The sequence below is a fragment of the Aegilops tauschii genome, chromosome 5, assembly GCF_002575655.3.
Source record: "Aegilops tauschii subsp. strangulata cultivar AL8/78 chromosome 5, Aet v6.0, whole genome shotgun sequence".
Classification (NCBI taxonomy): domain Eukaryota; kingdom Viridiplantae; phylum Streptophyta; class Magnoliopsida; order Poales; family Poaceae; genus Aegilops; species Aegilops tauschii.
In genome coordinates, this window is record NC_053039.3 from 549,834,912 (window position 1) to 549,850,686 (window position 15,775).

Below are 15,775 nucleotides of genomic sequence, written 5' to 3' on the forward strand. Positions count from 1 at the left end.
TTCCATCACTGTTGGCAACGGACAAAGGGCCTCTTTCTGGCACTCCCCTTGGCTTGTGGGTCGCAAACCAAAAGATACCGCTCCCTTCGTTTTTGCAATTTCCAAACACAAGAATGACACCATCCATAGGGCTTTGGATCTCAACAAGTGAATTGCCAACATCAACACAAATTCTAGGCTCACAATTCAGCACATCCTTGAATACTATGAGCTTTGGGTTGGATTACGAGAGGTCTTCCTTGATGAGGGGGTGGATGATGAGATCGTTTGGAAGCTTTCGCCTTCCGGTGAATACACGACATCGTCGGCTTACAAAGCTCAACTCGACGACTCCACTGCATCGAAAATGAAGCCGGCGGTGTGGAACAATTGGGCGCCGCCAAAGCACAAATTCTTTGTTTGGCTTATCATTCAAGACCGTGTTTGGACGGCGGACAGGCTTCAACGGAGAGGATAGCCAAATTGTGGCCTATGCCAATTATGCAAGAGGGAGCCGGAGACGGTGGCGCACAACATCTTCTGGTGTCGATACACGTTACACATTTGGACGGAGATCAAGACTTGGATGGGTTTGACCGGTGCGGACATCACCGACTGGAGTAGCTTCGACAACGTCAATTGGTGGCACCAGATGGTAGGCGTCAACGGCAATGTGAGAAAGGGCCTCGCATCTCTCGTCATGTTGGTTTCATGGGAGATTTGGAATGAACGGAGTGCAAGAGTGTTTAGGAAGGTGTCCTCCATGCCAAATGTAATCACGTCTAGAATCAAGGCGAAGGTCAGACTTGAGGGTTTGGCAGGGGCCAAACATTTGAGTTCTCTTATGCCGCGAGAGTAGGCTTATCGGTTTGGGGCCGTCTACGGGCGGTCGGTCATGTAATTCAAAACTCTTCTTAATTAATGAGATGAGGGAAATCTTTTGCCCCCGTTTAAAAAAAAAACTACTGTCCAAATTTCTAGCCGAGCACAGCGCGCCTATTCCACTAGTGTGGTAAGAAACCTTGTAGGATATTTTCTCCAAGTTTTGCAGGAATAGAAGCATCGGTATTTTAATTTGCCGTGTAGTTTCAGTCTCGCATTTTCATATTTCCCTATTTTTGAAATCTTTCGTCCCAAAAGTTCTTTATCGTGATTCGCTAACCACTCGGTTCAACTAAGGTTGCTTTAAGATTAAGCATTGTTCTCTTGTGGCCATATGTTTATACTCTATGTCCGCCCAGCATCCAACACGAACCTTTTTTTCTGTCAGAAATTTTTCGATCTATTCATCACCTGTCAAGGTAGTACAAAGAACACTAGAATTAAAATTTACAACCTTGTGTCCCCAGCAGATTCTTTTCATGTCATGGAAAGTCAAAACCACTCGCTGTTTTCCAAGAAAATCAAACATAGATACCAAAAACCATTTTAGAAGTTTTTTTATCATCACAAGACACATTTTACACAACTATGTTTCCCTTTAATGAAACATTTCCCTAGGGTTTGCTAGAGAGAAGGCGATAGAAGGCTTTGATTAGCACCCCTTGACCCATGGGGTCCCTTGTTCTCCGCCACCCGTGGTGGCGGGAGGATAGGGGAAACACGGATCTAAGCCCCACGATTTTGTCTCGTAGGGTATTCGAGTTTGTTTTCGCGAATACGCAAAGCTTGTGTATCATTTCATTGATAGAACAAGTTAGAGAGAGTACAAAAAGTGGTACAACACATGTCACGGACGCAAGGGCGTGAACATGGTGCCCAAAGCAACAAGACATGGAAAACACGACCCAAACAAAGGAAAACAATGCTACACTCGCTGCCTTGAGAAGCAGCCCAGACCAACAACTAGACAACCAACATCTCCAAAACTAGAATCGAGGACATCGCGAGCAAACAAGACGACGCCTTCACGAAGGAGAACGACACCGAGATGCCGTTGTCGTCTGACCCGGATAACCGGAACCTAGGGTTTCCCCTGATGCTCGAAGAGGGCACAAATAACGGCCATGGCGGTGCCTCCAAGAAGGGAACGACACCCAGGAATGTCACGCGCTGCCAGCATAGGATGCAGGGATTTCGCCCTGGCCAGAGTCTGAGCAGTCCCAAGCCATCGGAGCACGAGTCGGAGAAGAGGAAGTCATGTATAGGCTGAAACCGCGACTACGGGAAGGGGAGCCACGCCCACTGCAAAAGGAGGCACACGGTGCCACCGGACATGTGAGCTTCGAAGGAGGGCAAGGTTGGGTGGCTGAGCGGAATGTGTTAGCGTGTTGTATACTTGTATATCTTTCTGTTGTAACAAACACTGTATGACATGGACTCGTTGTAATCCTCTCCTCCCTATTCTGTAGGATCTAGCTGCACTAGTCCCGCACGCCTAGGCAGGTCGTGCCTAACCTCCAGGGAGCCTGTTGGGGTTCTCCCCTTTATATGTAACCTCAACATGTGAGCTAATACAGTGTGAAAGTAATCCCATAACTTGGTATCAGTCGCTAGCCATGGCCTTCGAAGATATCTTCGGCTCCCCCACCTCTCCGGCGACCAGCCCCACCTCCTCAGCTGCCATCTCCTCTGGGACCTCCCCCACTGCTCCGGCTACTTTCTCTGCCACCACCGCTGCTCTCTCCACCACCGCTGCCCCCTCCACCGCCATCGCTCCCTCCTCCGGCCGGTCCCCCCTCAACATCCACCATGACCACATCTCCAACTACATCAAGTCCAAGTTGGATCCAGCCGAAAACAACTTTTCCAAGTGGCGCACCTTCTTCCGCATGGTCCTCCTTCGGTACCGCGTCCAGGATCACGTCGACCGCCCTCCTCCATGTACCGCCGATGCCGACTGGCTCGCGGTCGACCAACGCCTCGTCCTGTGGATGCCCTTCACACTGGCCGATCCTCTTCTGGAGCTCATCTCCGGCGGTGTTCTTGACGCCTACACCGCCTGGCAGCGCATCGCCGACTATTTTCTGGCCAACCAGGGCGCCCAGATCCTCCACCTCACTCGCCGGTACCGGAACCTACAGCAAGGTGATCTCCCCATCGTCGAGTATGCCCGCCGCCTCAAGGCCCTGGCGGACGGCCTGGCGGACGTGGGCGCCGCCGTCAGCGACAACGACCTCACCATGCAGCTTCTTCACGGCCTCGCCCCTCGCTTCGAGACGATCCGCATCGTGCTGGGCGACACCAACTCGCTCCCGCCCTTCGGCGTCGTTCGCTCGCGCCTCGAGCTGGCAGAGTACCACCTCTCCCTGCGCACGGCCACCGACGGCGCCGCCGCTCTCTCCATCCCCCATGGCGGCTCCGGCGGATCAGGTGGCGACGGTGGTCCCGGTGGCTCTGGCGGTTTCGGTGGCTCCGATGACCGCGGCGGCTCGCGCCCTTCTTCTGGCGATCGCGCCGGTCCTGACGGCGCCCACGGGCGTGGCGGCGGCTCCCGCGGTGGCTCCAACGGTGAGCGCGGCCGTGGCCGTGGCCGCGGGCGTGGTGAATCGTCTGGTCGCGGCGCTCCATCGGCGCCCACCGCCCCATTCACGGGCTACTTCGCCCCGTACGGCATGGCGCTGCTGTCTCCCCGCCCCGGCTGGTCTGCACCCAACGCCGCAGGCGTGCTCGGTCCTCGTCCGGGTGTCCACTCGCAGGCCTATCCGGTCATGCTCTCTGGGCCTTCGCCGCCATACTCCGCGCCGGCCGGGCAGCTGCAGTTCCATCCGCCCGCGCCCTCCTGGGATCATGCCGCCCTCTTCAATCACGCCGCCAACCAGTCGGGCTTCCCCTCCAACGAGTGGTACATGGACACCGGCGCCTCATCTCACGTAACGGGCAACCAAGGTATCCTCTCGTCTCTGTCTCTTCCAAAGCATGATTTTTCCAGCATAATAGTTGGCAATGGGCAGCACCTACCAATTGTGGCCACCGGTTCTGTTTCCCTTTCCCCCACCAAATTTTCCCTGTATAATGTTCTGGCATCTCCTTCCATTGTTCCTAATCTCATATCTGTCCGCCAATTCACTATTGATAACAATGTCTCTGTAACCTTTACTCCCTATGGCTTTTATGTGAAGGATCTTCGCACTCAGACGGTACTCATGACGTCCAGTAGCTCCGGCGACCTCTACCCCTTCTTCGGCAATAAATCTACCGGCGGTCGCGCCTTCTCCATCACCACAAGCGATCTTTGGCACCGGCGGCTCGGGCATCCGGGCAAATCTTCGTTAGCCAGCACTATTAGCAATTTTCTTCCCGATTGTAATAACTCTGCTCCCTCCTTTTGTGAGGCATGCCACTTAGGGCGCCAACCTCGTTTGGCCTTCGCTTCCTCAAATAATGTAACCACTGCTCCATTTCAATTAGTGCATTGTGATCTTTGGACATCCCCGGTCACAAGCTTCTCGGGTTTCGCATATTATCTTGTTGTTTTGGATCATTACACGCATTACTCCTGGACCTTTCCCCTTCGTGCAAAATCTGACACCTCCCCTACCCTCCTACGCTTCTTTCAATACATTCTCACTCAATTTCATGTTCTTATCAAATGTATGCAATATGACAACGGGGGGAGTTCATCAATACAGCCCTTCGTTCCTTTTTCTCTCATCATGGGATTTCGTTTCACATTTCTTGCCCCCACACCTCACCCCAAAACGGGAAGGCCGAACGCCTGCTACGCACAACCAACGACATAGTTCGCACCCTCCTTGTCCAAGCCAAGCTTCCTCCCCAATTTTGGGTCGAAGCCCTTCACACCGCTACGCATCTGCTCAACCGGCGTCCCTCCACGGCCATCCGCTCCCTCACACCTCACTTTCTTCTCACCGGTCATCACCCTCGCTACGATCATCTCCGCGTCTTTGGTTGCTTGTGTTTTCCCAACTTATATGCCACAAGTCCCCACAAACTTGCCCCTCGCTCCACTAGATGTGTCTTCATCGGCTATCCTCTTGAACACAAAGGATATCGTTGTTTCGATCTCACTTCACGCAAAGTTATTGTCTCTCGTCATGTTACATTTGACGAAACTGTTTTTCCCTACGAACCACCCATCCCACCGGCCACACGGACGTCTCCCACAGCCGATCCCGCGTCTGACCCGCCCCCTGGCGTGATCCGCTCCGGGATCTGCGCCCCACCTCGTCCATCGCCCGCCCCCGGACCCAGCGGATCGCTATCGGATCCCGCACCCGCCGCGCAGCCTCCCACCCCCTCCCACGCGTCCAGCGGGCCCGCTCCCTCTCCTCATCCCGGGTCCCTCTCCCCACCCACCAACCACGACGCTCCCTTCCCACGGTCCCCACCCGCGTCCGCTGGCTCTGTCGCGTCCAGCCCCACCGAATCTGCCTCAAACTCCACCCCTGACGCATCTGTCTCCTCTCCCACCTTCCCCACGCAATCTACCTCCACTTCCGCGCCCTCCACTCCTGTTCCACCTCGTGTTCCACCCCGCGCTGTACCTATTTCCCCCCACAGAATTCACATAAAATGACAACACGTGCAAAATCTGGTTTTGCTCAACCCAAACGTTTATTTTCTGTCTCTACTTCTACCCCTACTATTTCTCCCATACCCTCCTCTTACCGGTCTGCCATTAAGGACCCCCATTGGTATGCTGCTATGCTTGATGAATACAATGCCTTGTTAAAGAATGAGACGTGGAGTTTGGTACCTAGGCCTGCAGGTGTTAATGTGGTGACCGGGAAGTGGATCTATCGCCACAAGTTCCATCCGGATGGCACGTTGGCCCGCTACAAGGCCCGTTGGGTGGTCCGTGGGTTCACACAACGTGAGGGTGTTGACTACACAGAAACATTTAGCCCGGTTGTCAAACCGGCCACCATCCGTGTTGTGCTCAGCATTGCCACCTCCAATTCTTGGCCCATCCACCAACTTGATGTTAAAAATGCGTTCCTTCATGGCAACCTTGGTGAGACAGTCTATTGTGCACAACCGGCGGGTTTCCTCGATGCCACCCACCCCAATCATGTGTGCCTCCTTAAGAAATCGCTTTATGGCCTCAAACAAGCTCCTAGGACTTGGTTTCTTCGGTTCAAGTCTTTTCTCCTATCTCTAGGTTTTATTGCCTCCAAATGTGACTCATCCCTCTTTATTTATCATCGTGGTCCTCATGTGGCCTACCTTCTTCTATATGTCGATGACATTATCCTCACGGCCAACACCACCACTACCCTCCACTCTGTCATCTCCTCCCTCAAGTCCGAATTTGCCATGACAGACTTAGGGGATCTCCACCATTTTCTTGGGATCAATGTCACCCGTTCCTCCACCGGTCTCTTCTTGTCCCAGCAGCAATACATCCTAGAGATATTAGAGCGTGCACACATGCTCAACTGCAACACCATCGCCACACCCATTGACACCAAAGCAAAATTGTCCGCCACTGATGGTCCTCCTGTTTCCGACCCGACTCTATATCGCAGCCTCGCTGGGGCCCTCCAATATGTCACGCTGACGAGGCCAGATGTGTCCTATGCTGTTCAACAAGTCTGCTTGTTTATGCATGACCCCCGTTCCTCACACCTCAATCTCATCAAACGCACCTTGCGGTATCTCAAGGGCACATCCCACTATGGGCTTCGGTTTTACAACTCACCCACTCATGATCTCGTCGCATACTCCGATGCTGACTGGGCCGGTTGCCCCGATACTCGCAAGTCCACCTCGGGCTTCTGTATCTTCCTTGGATCGAACCTTGTTTCTTGGTCATCCAAGCGTCAGCCCACTGTTTCTCGCTCCAGCGCCGAGGCCGAGTATCGCGCTGTTGCCAATTGTGTCGCAGAGTCATGTTGGTTGCGCCAGCTACTCTTTGAGCTGCATCGCCCGCCCGCTCGTGCCACCATGGTTTATTGTGACAATATCAGCGCCACCTACATGTCCTCGAACCCTGTGCAGCACCAACGGACAAAGCACGTGGAGATTGATTTGCACTTCGTTCGTGATCGAGTGGCTCTTGGCGAAGCGCGCGTTCTTCATGTCCCATCGAGCTCACAGTTTGCTGATGTCTTCACCAAAGGCCTCCCCACTGTCGTGTTTCAAGATTTTCGTTTCAGCCTCAACATCCTTCCAGAAGGAGTTCCGGCTGCGGGGGGTGTTAGCGTGTTATATACTTGTATATCTTTCTGTTGTAATAAACAATGTATGACATGGACTCGTTGTAATCCTCTCCTCCCTATTCTGTAGGATCTAGCTGCACTAGTCCCGCACGCCTAGGCAGGTCGTGCCTAACCTCCAGGGAGCCCGTTGGGGTTCTCCCCTTTATATGTAACCTCAACCTGTGAGCTAATACAGTGTGAAAGTAATCCCATAACTGAATGAGACTAAAGTTCAGGTCTTCCATTTTGTCATCATAGGTAAAGTGTGGGCAGCGGTGACAATGAAAATAATGGTTCTTGGGATTTACCAATGTCGATGTCCTTCCTTGGACTGGCGACAACGAATCAGAGGATGGTGTTGATCGCCAGTCACTCGATCTGGCGTGATTAGCACTTGTTCACGGCGGCATCATCCTGCTGAAGGGATGATGTTGCAACATGTTTTCTTCTCTAGTTCCTTCTTCATCTGATGAAGCAGTCAGATGCGGCTCCGTTAGGGAACTCCTGAGGTTTGTGTCCCCTCGTTTGTCTAGTCAGGGTTGGGATCATTTTCTGGCCCCCTCGGTGTCGGCTTCTCCGACACGTCGGCCTATCTAGTTTGGGGTCGTCAGCGTCTTTTGTTGTACACCAGTGACTTCTCAGCCGCTGCTTTTGTAAGCTCCTGGTTTACAACAAGATGAAGGTCTAGAGGCAGGAATGAGCTTTGCTCACGACACACCACTGTTGGTTGCAGAAGGAAGACAATGCTGGTTTCTTTAAAGAATTGTCTGCATTTTTTTTATTCTTGCAAGGGCTAATTTTATTTAACATATGGCCTTCGGTCTTTAAAAAAGGCAATGATTGCAATTTAAATCCAAACTCATTCTACACCTCGAGAATAGAAAATAAACTTAGTTGTAAATTAGTATATGACATTCTGATTGCCACATGCATGTTTAAGTGAGAATATTTTCCCCTGATTTTTACCATAGATTTCAGAGTTGTAGCCAGATATATTTTTTGTGTACAACTCTTGCTACGTTGGTTATGAATTGTTGATATAGAGTTATAGACCATACGCGCTGGCCTTACAAACCATAAAGCAGAATGGAGGTAGCATCCGTCGATGGTACAACATCAACAATCACCAGAGTCCCCGAAAGGAACACCAACACTAGTGCCTTTATCGAAAAAAATGTACACTAGTGCGTACTCTCTCCGTTCGGAAATACATGACGTAGTTTTAGTTCAAACGTTGCAAAGGACAAGGAGAAGTCGCGCACGGACAGACAACTTACCATGGTTCCGACTTCCGAGTTTAGAGAATGAAGAAGAAGAAGACGAGGGAGACGGCAGAGAAGGTGGAGAAAACGCCGGAGGCGACCTTGATGGAGGTGTTGATGCCTCTGATACTGACGATGTTGAAGGTAGCGGTGCGCAGTGTCTGGCCGTAGGCGACCTGCGTGCCGGAGGCGTCGAGCGCGTAGGCGCGCACGTAGTAGGTGGCGGTGGGGATGTCGAGGGCGACGCGGTACTCGACCTTGCCGCCGGCGCCGGTGTAGGGCTGCTCGGTGACCTTGTACTGGCAGGTCTTGTCCTTGTCGAGGTTTTCGTGGGTCTTGCGCGACTCGTGCTCCCTCTGGCTCAACGGCGCATTCACCGGTTACCGTGGTAACCGACAAATACTGAACGGTTATCAAACGAAAATTTTGATTTGATTTTGAATTCGAATATTTTTTCATCCGGGTCAAAAACAATGCATATACGTACGAGATCTTTCGAATCAAAAAACAAAAAAGCATATACGATGGTGGCACCTTGGCCGGGACTGGGGGATGCGGTGACGTCGAGGGTCACAGGCAGCTTGGAGAGGTACGCCACGGCGCCCGCCGACGCGCAGCAGACGGCGGCGAGGACCACCACCAGCAACGCCATGACCAGCTCTGACCGTGCCATCGCCGTCGAAACTAGGCTCCAACTCGCAGCTGGCGTGGGTCAGAGAAGGTAGCGGCGGTTTGATGGACGGGGCTGGGACTGGGAGAGATGGAGGAGTACGGATGGGTTTAACATGTACTATATGTACGTACGTCCAGAGCGTTGACCATGAGCTGAAGCTGCCATCCTTCTTGGGGTCGAGGAGCCGGGGCAAAGGCGTCCTGAGTGGCCGCCGACTACGAGGGGGAGCATTTCAGCTGAGCTCACATGACGCGACCATTGATCAAGCATGCACGACGAATTTGCCCAGTTAGCAACTCCAACGGCCGACCCAAACGGACGGCGATTTTGTCTTTTTTGTCCGTTTGAGTCGGCCAGGCGGACATAGACGTCCGCTTTCACGTTTGGGTCGGCGCGTGCGCCTAACGCTGGCCCGACCCATTTTGACGGCGCTAGAAAAAAAAGCATGCATATTTAAAAAACATTAATTAAAAATTAAAGCCGGCCACATACACCTGTCACAATTTTGACTGCCCAATATTCAATTTAATCCCAAGGCAAAGAATAACCAGTTACACCAAATGATGCAACCAAAATCATACCTGTGACCCAAGTTAATTCACTGAGTTTTTTAAATCCCCCGTCAGCCGGCGAGAGTCCACGCGTTCACATTTGCATTTAAGAAAAATAAAAACAACCTAAACTACGAGGCGGCGCGCTGCCCTAGGCGTCGTCGTCGTCGTCCTCGGGGTCCGTGAGGTCGATGAGCGTCGGTACCGGACCGGCCCAGGGGAACGCCGTGTTCCAGAGCGCGTTCATGTCGGGCGCGGGCAATGCTGGCGCGGGCAGTGCCGGCGCGGGGGGCTGTGCGGCCACTTGTGAAGCCGCGGCCTGGCGCGCCTCCTCCTCGGCCTCGCGATGCTCCTCCTCGAGGTCGCGCTCGAGCATCTCGAGGTACTCGCCGTCGCGGCGCTCCTCGGCCACCCGGATCTGCCGCCAGTGCTCGAGGTACGCCGCCTCTTGCGCCGGCGTCGCCCCCACCCAGACCGGCGGCGCGCGGAACCACTCGCGCATTACTCCCGTCCAGGAGTAGCGCTTGATGGGGGACGGCTCGGGCTCCGGCTCGGGCTTGACGCGACGTCGAGGAGGGGACGACGGGGCCACCGGCGGCAGCATGCAGTCGCCCGCCGTGGAGAGGGCCATGGCCATGGCCTGCGCCATTGCCGCCTCGTACTGAGCCTCCTCTTCCTCCACCGCCTCCGCCCTGCGCCGCTCGTCCTCCTCGCTCTCGTGGTAGACGGCCGCAAGGGCCGCCTGGTCCTCCTCGCGGACGACGAGCGGCGGCGGCGGCACGCTGCGGTCGACCTCGTGCACGCCCCGTCGCCTCGCCTCCTCGTGCTCGAAGGCGAACCACCTCGCCCAGTTGGGCGAGTCGGCGGCATAGGCGGCCTCGCGGCGCTGCTCTGGCGTCAGCAGCGCCCGCCCGCGCCGCACCTCCTCCACGTGCGCCCTAGCCGTCTGCGGAGCCGCCGGCACTGGGATCCTCTCCGGATCCAGATGCCAGTCGTGCGGTAGGGTGGCGTCGGGGTACGGGAGAGGCACGCGGTGCTGCCAGTGCCACTTCGCCTGATGCACTGGCACGTTCACGCGCTGCCTCTGCCGGCGAGCCGGCGCCGACGGAGGCGGGAGGAACTCCAAGGGAAAAGGGATGGCGGGGGCCTTGCCCTTGGCCTTGCTGCTGCTGGCGTCGGAGAAGAGCCCCATCTCGTTGTGGTGGTGGTGGCTAGGGTTTGCCGGCGACGGGGGAGCAGGGCTTGCTAGGTGTGGACGGCGAGTTTGGATGAGGACGGCCCCGCCGCATGGTCGGCTTAAAAAAGGACGACCGCCGACACTAACGCGTGGGCCCGTGGTCATAAATTAAGCTGACCGCGTGGGCAGCTGGTGGTTGGACGGCCGCCAGGTGGGGACGCGGCGGACACGGAAAAGGCGCGCGTGGCGTCCGTTCCTTGTCCGTGCCGACGCATTTGGGGCGCAAATTTGGGCCGCAAATGCGTCGGCGCGGACGCGAAGCAGACGTGATCTGGGTTTGGGTCGGCGCGTTAGGCCGCCACTTTTGTCCGCGCCGACCCAAACGGACGCAAGCGGACGTAATGGGTCGCCCCATTGGAGTTGCTCTTATCTCCTCAGCCTTCTTTTTGTTTATTCACAGCTGCAATTAGCTTGCAAAAGGTGTTCAACTAGCTGTTGCATATTTCATCCCTCGAAAAAAAAGCTCAACGAATTTCCATATGCATGTTTCTCCATGTTGAATTTGTTGATGGATGAGCTGACAGAAAAACTGCAAAAGCATGCCGAAGAGGCCCGAGGCATAGGTCGCGTGGCTCTTAGCCCTAACCAAAGGTTGCAAGGGTATAGTAGTGAGATTTTCAAAAAGAAAGTTCTATAAGAATGATTGAATAGTGACAAAAACTAAAAGAAATCAAAATAGTAAAGTTTTTTAACAAACGATGAATTAGTGGCTATGGCATTACTTTTAAGAAGAAACAAAATGAAATAAAACTAAAATAAAATCAGAACAATGAATCTTTCTAAGAAAGAAAGAATTACTGGTTAAGATGAAAGAAAAAAAAAACAAAATTGGCACGCAATTTACACATAAATTGCATTTTTTTGTAATAAATGCTAGAATAATCATATAATAGTGAGATTTTCACAAAAAAGAAGTTTTCTAAGAAGGAATGAATTAGTGGCATTTACCATTGAAAATAAATTAATTAAATTAAGTTAAAATAATGAATTTTTTAAGAACTAATGAAATAGCGGCTTTGGTGTTACCCTTCAAGAATAAACGAATTAAAATAAAAGCTAAAACAAAATCAAAATAATGAGGTTTTCCAAGAAATAGTGAATTAGCGGCATTGGTATTACCCTTTAATAAGAAATAAATTTTAAAAAATCTTCAAAATAAAATTTGCACACAATATACACAAAAGTTATGTTTTTAAAAAATATGGAAGAATAAACATATAATAATGGATTTTTTGGAAGAAAAAAATCCTAGGAAGGAATGAATTAGTAGCATTGATATTACCCTTGAAGAATAAATAAAAATAAAATAACTAAAACAAAATTAAAATAGTGAAGTTTAATAAGAAACAATGAATTAGTGACATTGATATTACCCTTTAAAAAAAGAAATTAAAATAATTTAAACTTGCACACAACTTCGCATTGAAATTTGCACATATGTTAAAGTATTTGGGTGTATACAATTACACTCACTCGGCATCCAAAAATACCCACGGAAGTCATTTTTATAAAAAAAATAAAGGAAAAGAAAAAAAGAAAAGTTAAAAAATGAAAGAGAGGGAGGGCTGGGTCGCACAGGTAATGTGCTTTATCTCATTAAAGAATTACTAGAAAAAAGGCCCGTGCGTTGCAACGGGAAAAAATTTCTGTTGAAAGTTGCACCATGCCTTGATTCCAGAGAATTGGCACACGGCCTTTTAATTCTGAATGGAGGTATTATTTGAGAGGATTGATTAAACATACAATGCAATGGTAGCAAATAGATCATGGTTGCAACGGTAAAAAAAATGATGTGTATTTAGATTTAATGAGAGTTCTGTGAGCACCACAAGGTTTTGGCTATCGAATCCCGGAAAAATACTGATTTGGGCGGGAAACACGGTTACCATGGTTACTGCAAAATACCAACCAAATACCATTGGAAATTTTAAACAAAATTTGAATTCTAATATTCGGAACAAGTCAAATAGCTACAGATCTTGAAATATTCACAAAGACATGGCGCAGTGGGCAGTGGCTCGATCCTCAACTCAACCCTTAAAGCCTGTTTGAGACTGCTCTGCTCTTTAAAATTCAACTCTGCTCCGAAAAACACAAGCCAAACAGGGGTAGCTTCACGATATGCTGCTCCGCAAAAAACTAGAATCTGGGGTATAGCTCCTAGTTTTTTATGAAGCTCCTCAGGGGATGCTTCAAAAAACTCTAGAAGCTAGAGTTGGGTGGAAATTACCCACCACTGCCACCAGTAAGTGGATACCCCTTCGTTTATCCGCCCTTAACCAATTAAATAGATCCTTTCCATCAAATTTACCATTTTTGAAGCTGGAGCTAGATGGAAGCCAAACATTATCTTTGGTAGTACTACAACTTCTGCTTGAAACTGCTCCAAAGTGAATTTATTGAAACGAAACTGATTTTGATGAAGCGGAGCAGTCCCAAACAAGCCCTTAGTTTTGACCACCTGCTTGCTTTATTTTTTAACTTCTGTTGTGTATATGCATATAGTTACGCAAAAAAAAAAAGCAGAGGAGGGATTCCAACAGGCGACGTTGTGGTTGTAAAACGACCAACGCACAAGCACTGGACTACGGATTACTACGTGTCCAATACATACTCGACTATATATTCTCACAAGCACTGACGCCAAGAAGAGATAAGGTTGAAGGGAGACGTGGTAGCGGTGCGTGGACGCGTGTATCTAGCGCTGACGCGCGGCTGTCTACAGGCGCCCACTCCCATCGAGAGACTTTTCCAAGCAGAGCACCCCGAGCCTCCCCAGATCCCATCCCACCACCTGCAGTTAATTGCACAGAAATAACAATTCGGGCATCACATGCAGATTGATATCACGATTGCTAATTTTTGCATGTCAGTACCACGATTGCTTAAAGTTTTTTCAAATAAGGCTAAAACGAGTATTTATACGTATTGATGCTCGATCCGACAGCTCGGGCCCACCCGTCAGGTGCCACGCTGGCCAATCGGCGCGTGCCCGCGCGCTGACTAGGACGAGCCGGTGCGCTGCTGGCCTCGAACCCGGTCCGGTCGCACCAGCTCGCCCCCGCCGCACCATTCCCCTCCCCTCACTCGTTTCTCCGTCGCCGCCGCCTGCGTCCCGACTGCCGGCCGCCGCACCGCCCCGCCGACGCCATGGTTTTGGAGGACGAAAGCAGCGACGACCAGTCTAGCCTCCCGTACATGCATTCTTCCTCCACAGACGGTCTCAACGAGGTCAGTACAGTGAGTTTAGGGTTACAGATTTGGGATTTCTTGATTTGGTTGATTTTGGTAGGTTTTGATTTGCCCATTGTCTTTGTGTGAGCTTCTGCAGGTCCCTTTCAGCATTGAAGATCTAGATTACAAGGGGCTTGAGCTGGATGTGATGTCTCCATGTGAGAAGCACGGCATGGCATCTGAGAGATTTGTTGCCTTTGAAGGAACAGACACAGGCAGGCGGTTTTTAGCATGTGCACAGCCGGTATGGATTGTAGGCATAGTGATTTTTTTCTTACTTTGTCAGTGCCATATTGATCTCTGTTTGCTGGAGTACTCTCCTTGCTGTCAACATTTTGGTTCATAGTGGCATTAGAGTAGCTTATTTAGGTCAAGCATGAGTATATTTTGCTGGAGTACAATGGCATAGTAATTTTGGTTAATAGTGGTACTAGAGTAGCTTAAAAATGATAACTAACCTAGGCATAGTGATTTTTTTTTCTGTTTGCTGGAGTACTCTGTTTGCTGGAGCCATATTGAACTCTGTTTGTTGGAGTACTCTCCTTGCTGTCAACATTTTGGTTCATAGTGGCATTAGAGTAGCTTATTTAGGTCAAGCATGAGCCATATTGAACTGTGTTGGTGTTGTTCTTGTTTTTGCAGGCAGGTAGCAATTGTGGCTTTGTTGAATGGGTTGATCACCAGTGGCCCCCAACAATGCATAATGCATTGTTGAAGCTATGGGCAATGGTTGAAGATGCCAAAACTGTTAGGGTGAATGACAATCTTGAAAGTTCTTTCACTATCCACCATCTGACAGAAGAGAAGAACAAGCTGGATGCCAACTATGACAAGCTAGTCCAAGATGTGCATGAGCTGATGAACTTCCAGGAAGATAAGGTGGTGGATTTCAGACATCTGCAGTCTGCCATTACATATCAGCAGGAGGTAAGAAAAGAACTGATTGATGATATGAAGGCACAGATGGCAAGTGAGATGGCAAAGAAAGATGAAGAGACCCAGAAACTTACTCTCAAGTATGAGCTGCTGCTCAACCTGACAAGAGCTCAAGCAACAGTCATTCAGAACTTGAAGCTGAACAAAATGAAAGAGAAGCAAGTGCTTACTGAAGCTAGTATGAATTTGGAGCTGAAGAATTCAGAGCTAACAAAGTGTCAGGAGAAGCTCACCCAAGAGAAGCTAGAGTTGAAGCTTGAGGTTGCTGATCTGCTTAAGGGAAAAGAAAAGCATATTGAAGAGAAGTGGCAGTTAGAGTTTCAGAATGAAAAGTTGAAGGAGAAGTTCAGGGGGATTCATGCCATCTTGGAGAAGTGAAGAAGATGAAAATGAGATTAGTGGCATTGCTGACCTTTTGGGAATGATGGTTGTGTAATGACCTAGCATGTAGGAACTAAGGTTGTGTATTGTATGCTTGTACTAATGGTGAACTATGGTTGTGTATGTATGTAGTAGTTATGCTATTCATCCTTTTGTGAGAAAAGGATGAACTATGCATTTGAAGTTGAACTCCTCTATGTATTGTGAACAATGGTTATGTATGGCTATAATGAGTTGAACTCCAGTTTCTTATTATGTATGGATATGATGATTATGTAGAAGGATATGTTGATGATGATACATTATGACAATGTTGCAGCAAACCACTCATGTCATACAAAATAAAAGAGGAACAAGACTGACTAAATCTCATTGCATCAGAAGATAACTTCACTGATCCATTACAACTTGGCTTAAAC

At 50.3% G+C, this 15,775-nt stretch overlaps 2 protein-coding genes across 2 annotated transcripts; one reads left to right on the forward strand and one right to left on the reverse strand.

The window, feature by feature from the left end:
- Positions 1–8,379: 8,379 nt before the first annotated feature.
- Positions 8,380–9,597, reverse strand: LOC109751725 (probable high-affinity nitrate transporter-activating protein 2.2). The gene is made up of 3 exons (XM_020310610.4): positions 8,868–9,597; positions 8,767–8,836; positions 8,380–8,717 (listed from the first exon to the last, which is right to left on the reverse strand). Exons 1-3 carry the CDS (start codon positions 9,015–9,017, stop codon positions 8,380–8,382), a joined length of 558 nt encoding a protein of 185 aa, XP_020166199.1. The 5' UTR covers positions 9,018–9,597.
- Positions 9,598–13,955: 4,358 nt separating this feature from the next.
- LOC109751724 (uncharacterized) lies at positions 13,956–15,353 on the forward strand. Its single transcript, XM_045228803.2, has 3 exons — positions 13,956–14,036; positions 14,137–14,283; positions 14,682–15,353. Exons 1-3 carry the CDS (start codon positions 13,956–13,958, stop codon positions 15,351–15,353), a joined length of 900 nt encoding a protein of 299 aa, XP_045084738.1.
- Positions 15,354–15,775: the final 422 nt, after the last annotated feature.

Coding starts and splice junctions, on each gene's coding strand:
- LOC109751725 (XM_020310610.4), bottom strand. CDS start 9,017: ATGGCACGGTCAGAGCTGGTCATGGCGTTGCTGGTGGTGGTCCTCGCC. Junction 8,837..8,867: donor CCGGCCAAGGTGCCACCATC/GTATATGCTTTT, acceptor TTGATTCGAAAG/ATCTCGTACGTATATGCATT. Junction 8,718..8,766: donor TTCAAAATCAAATCAAAATT/TTCGTTTGATAA, acceptor GGTAACCGGTGA/ATGCGCCGTTGAGCCAGAGG.
- LOC109751724 (XM_045228803.2), top strand. CDS start 13,956: ATGGTTTTGGAGGACGAAAGCAGCGACGACCAGTCTAGCCTCCCGTAC. Junction 14,037..14,136: donor CCACAGACGGTCTCAACGAG/GTCAGTACAGTG, acceptor GAGCTTCTGCAG/GTCCCTTTCAGCATTGAAGA. Junction 14,284..14,681: donor TTTTAGCATGTGCACAGCCG/GTATGGATTGTA, acceptor TTGTTTTTGCAG/GCAGGTAGCAATTGTGGCTT.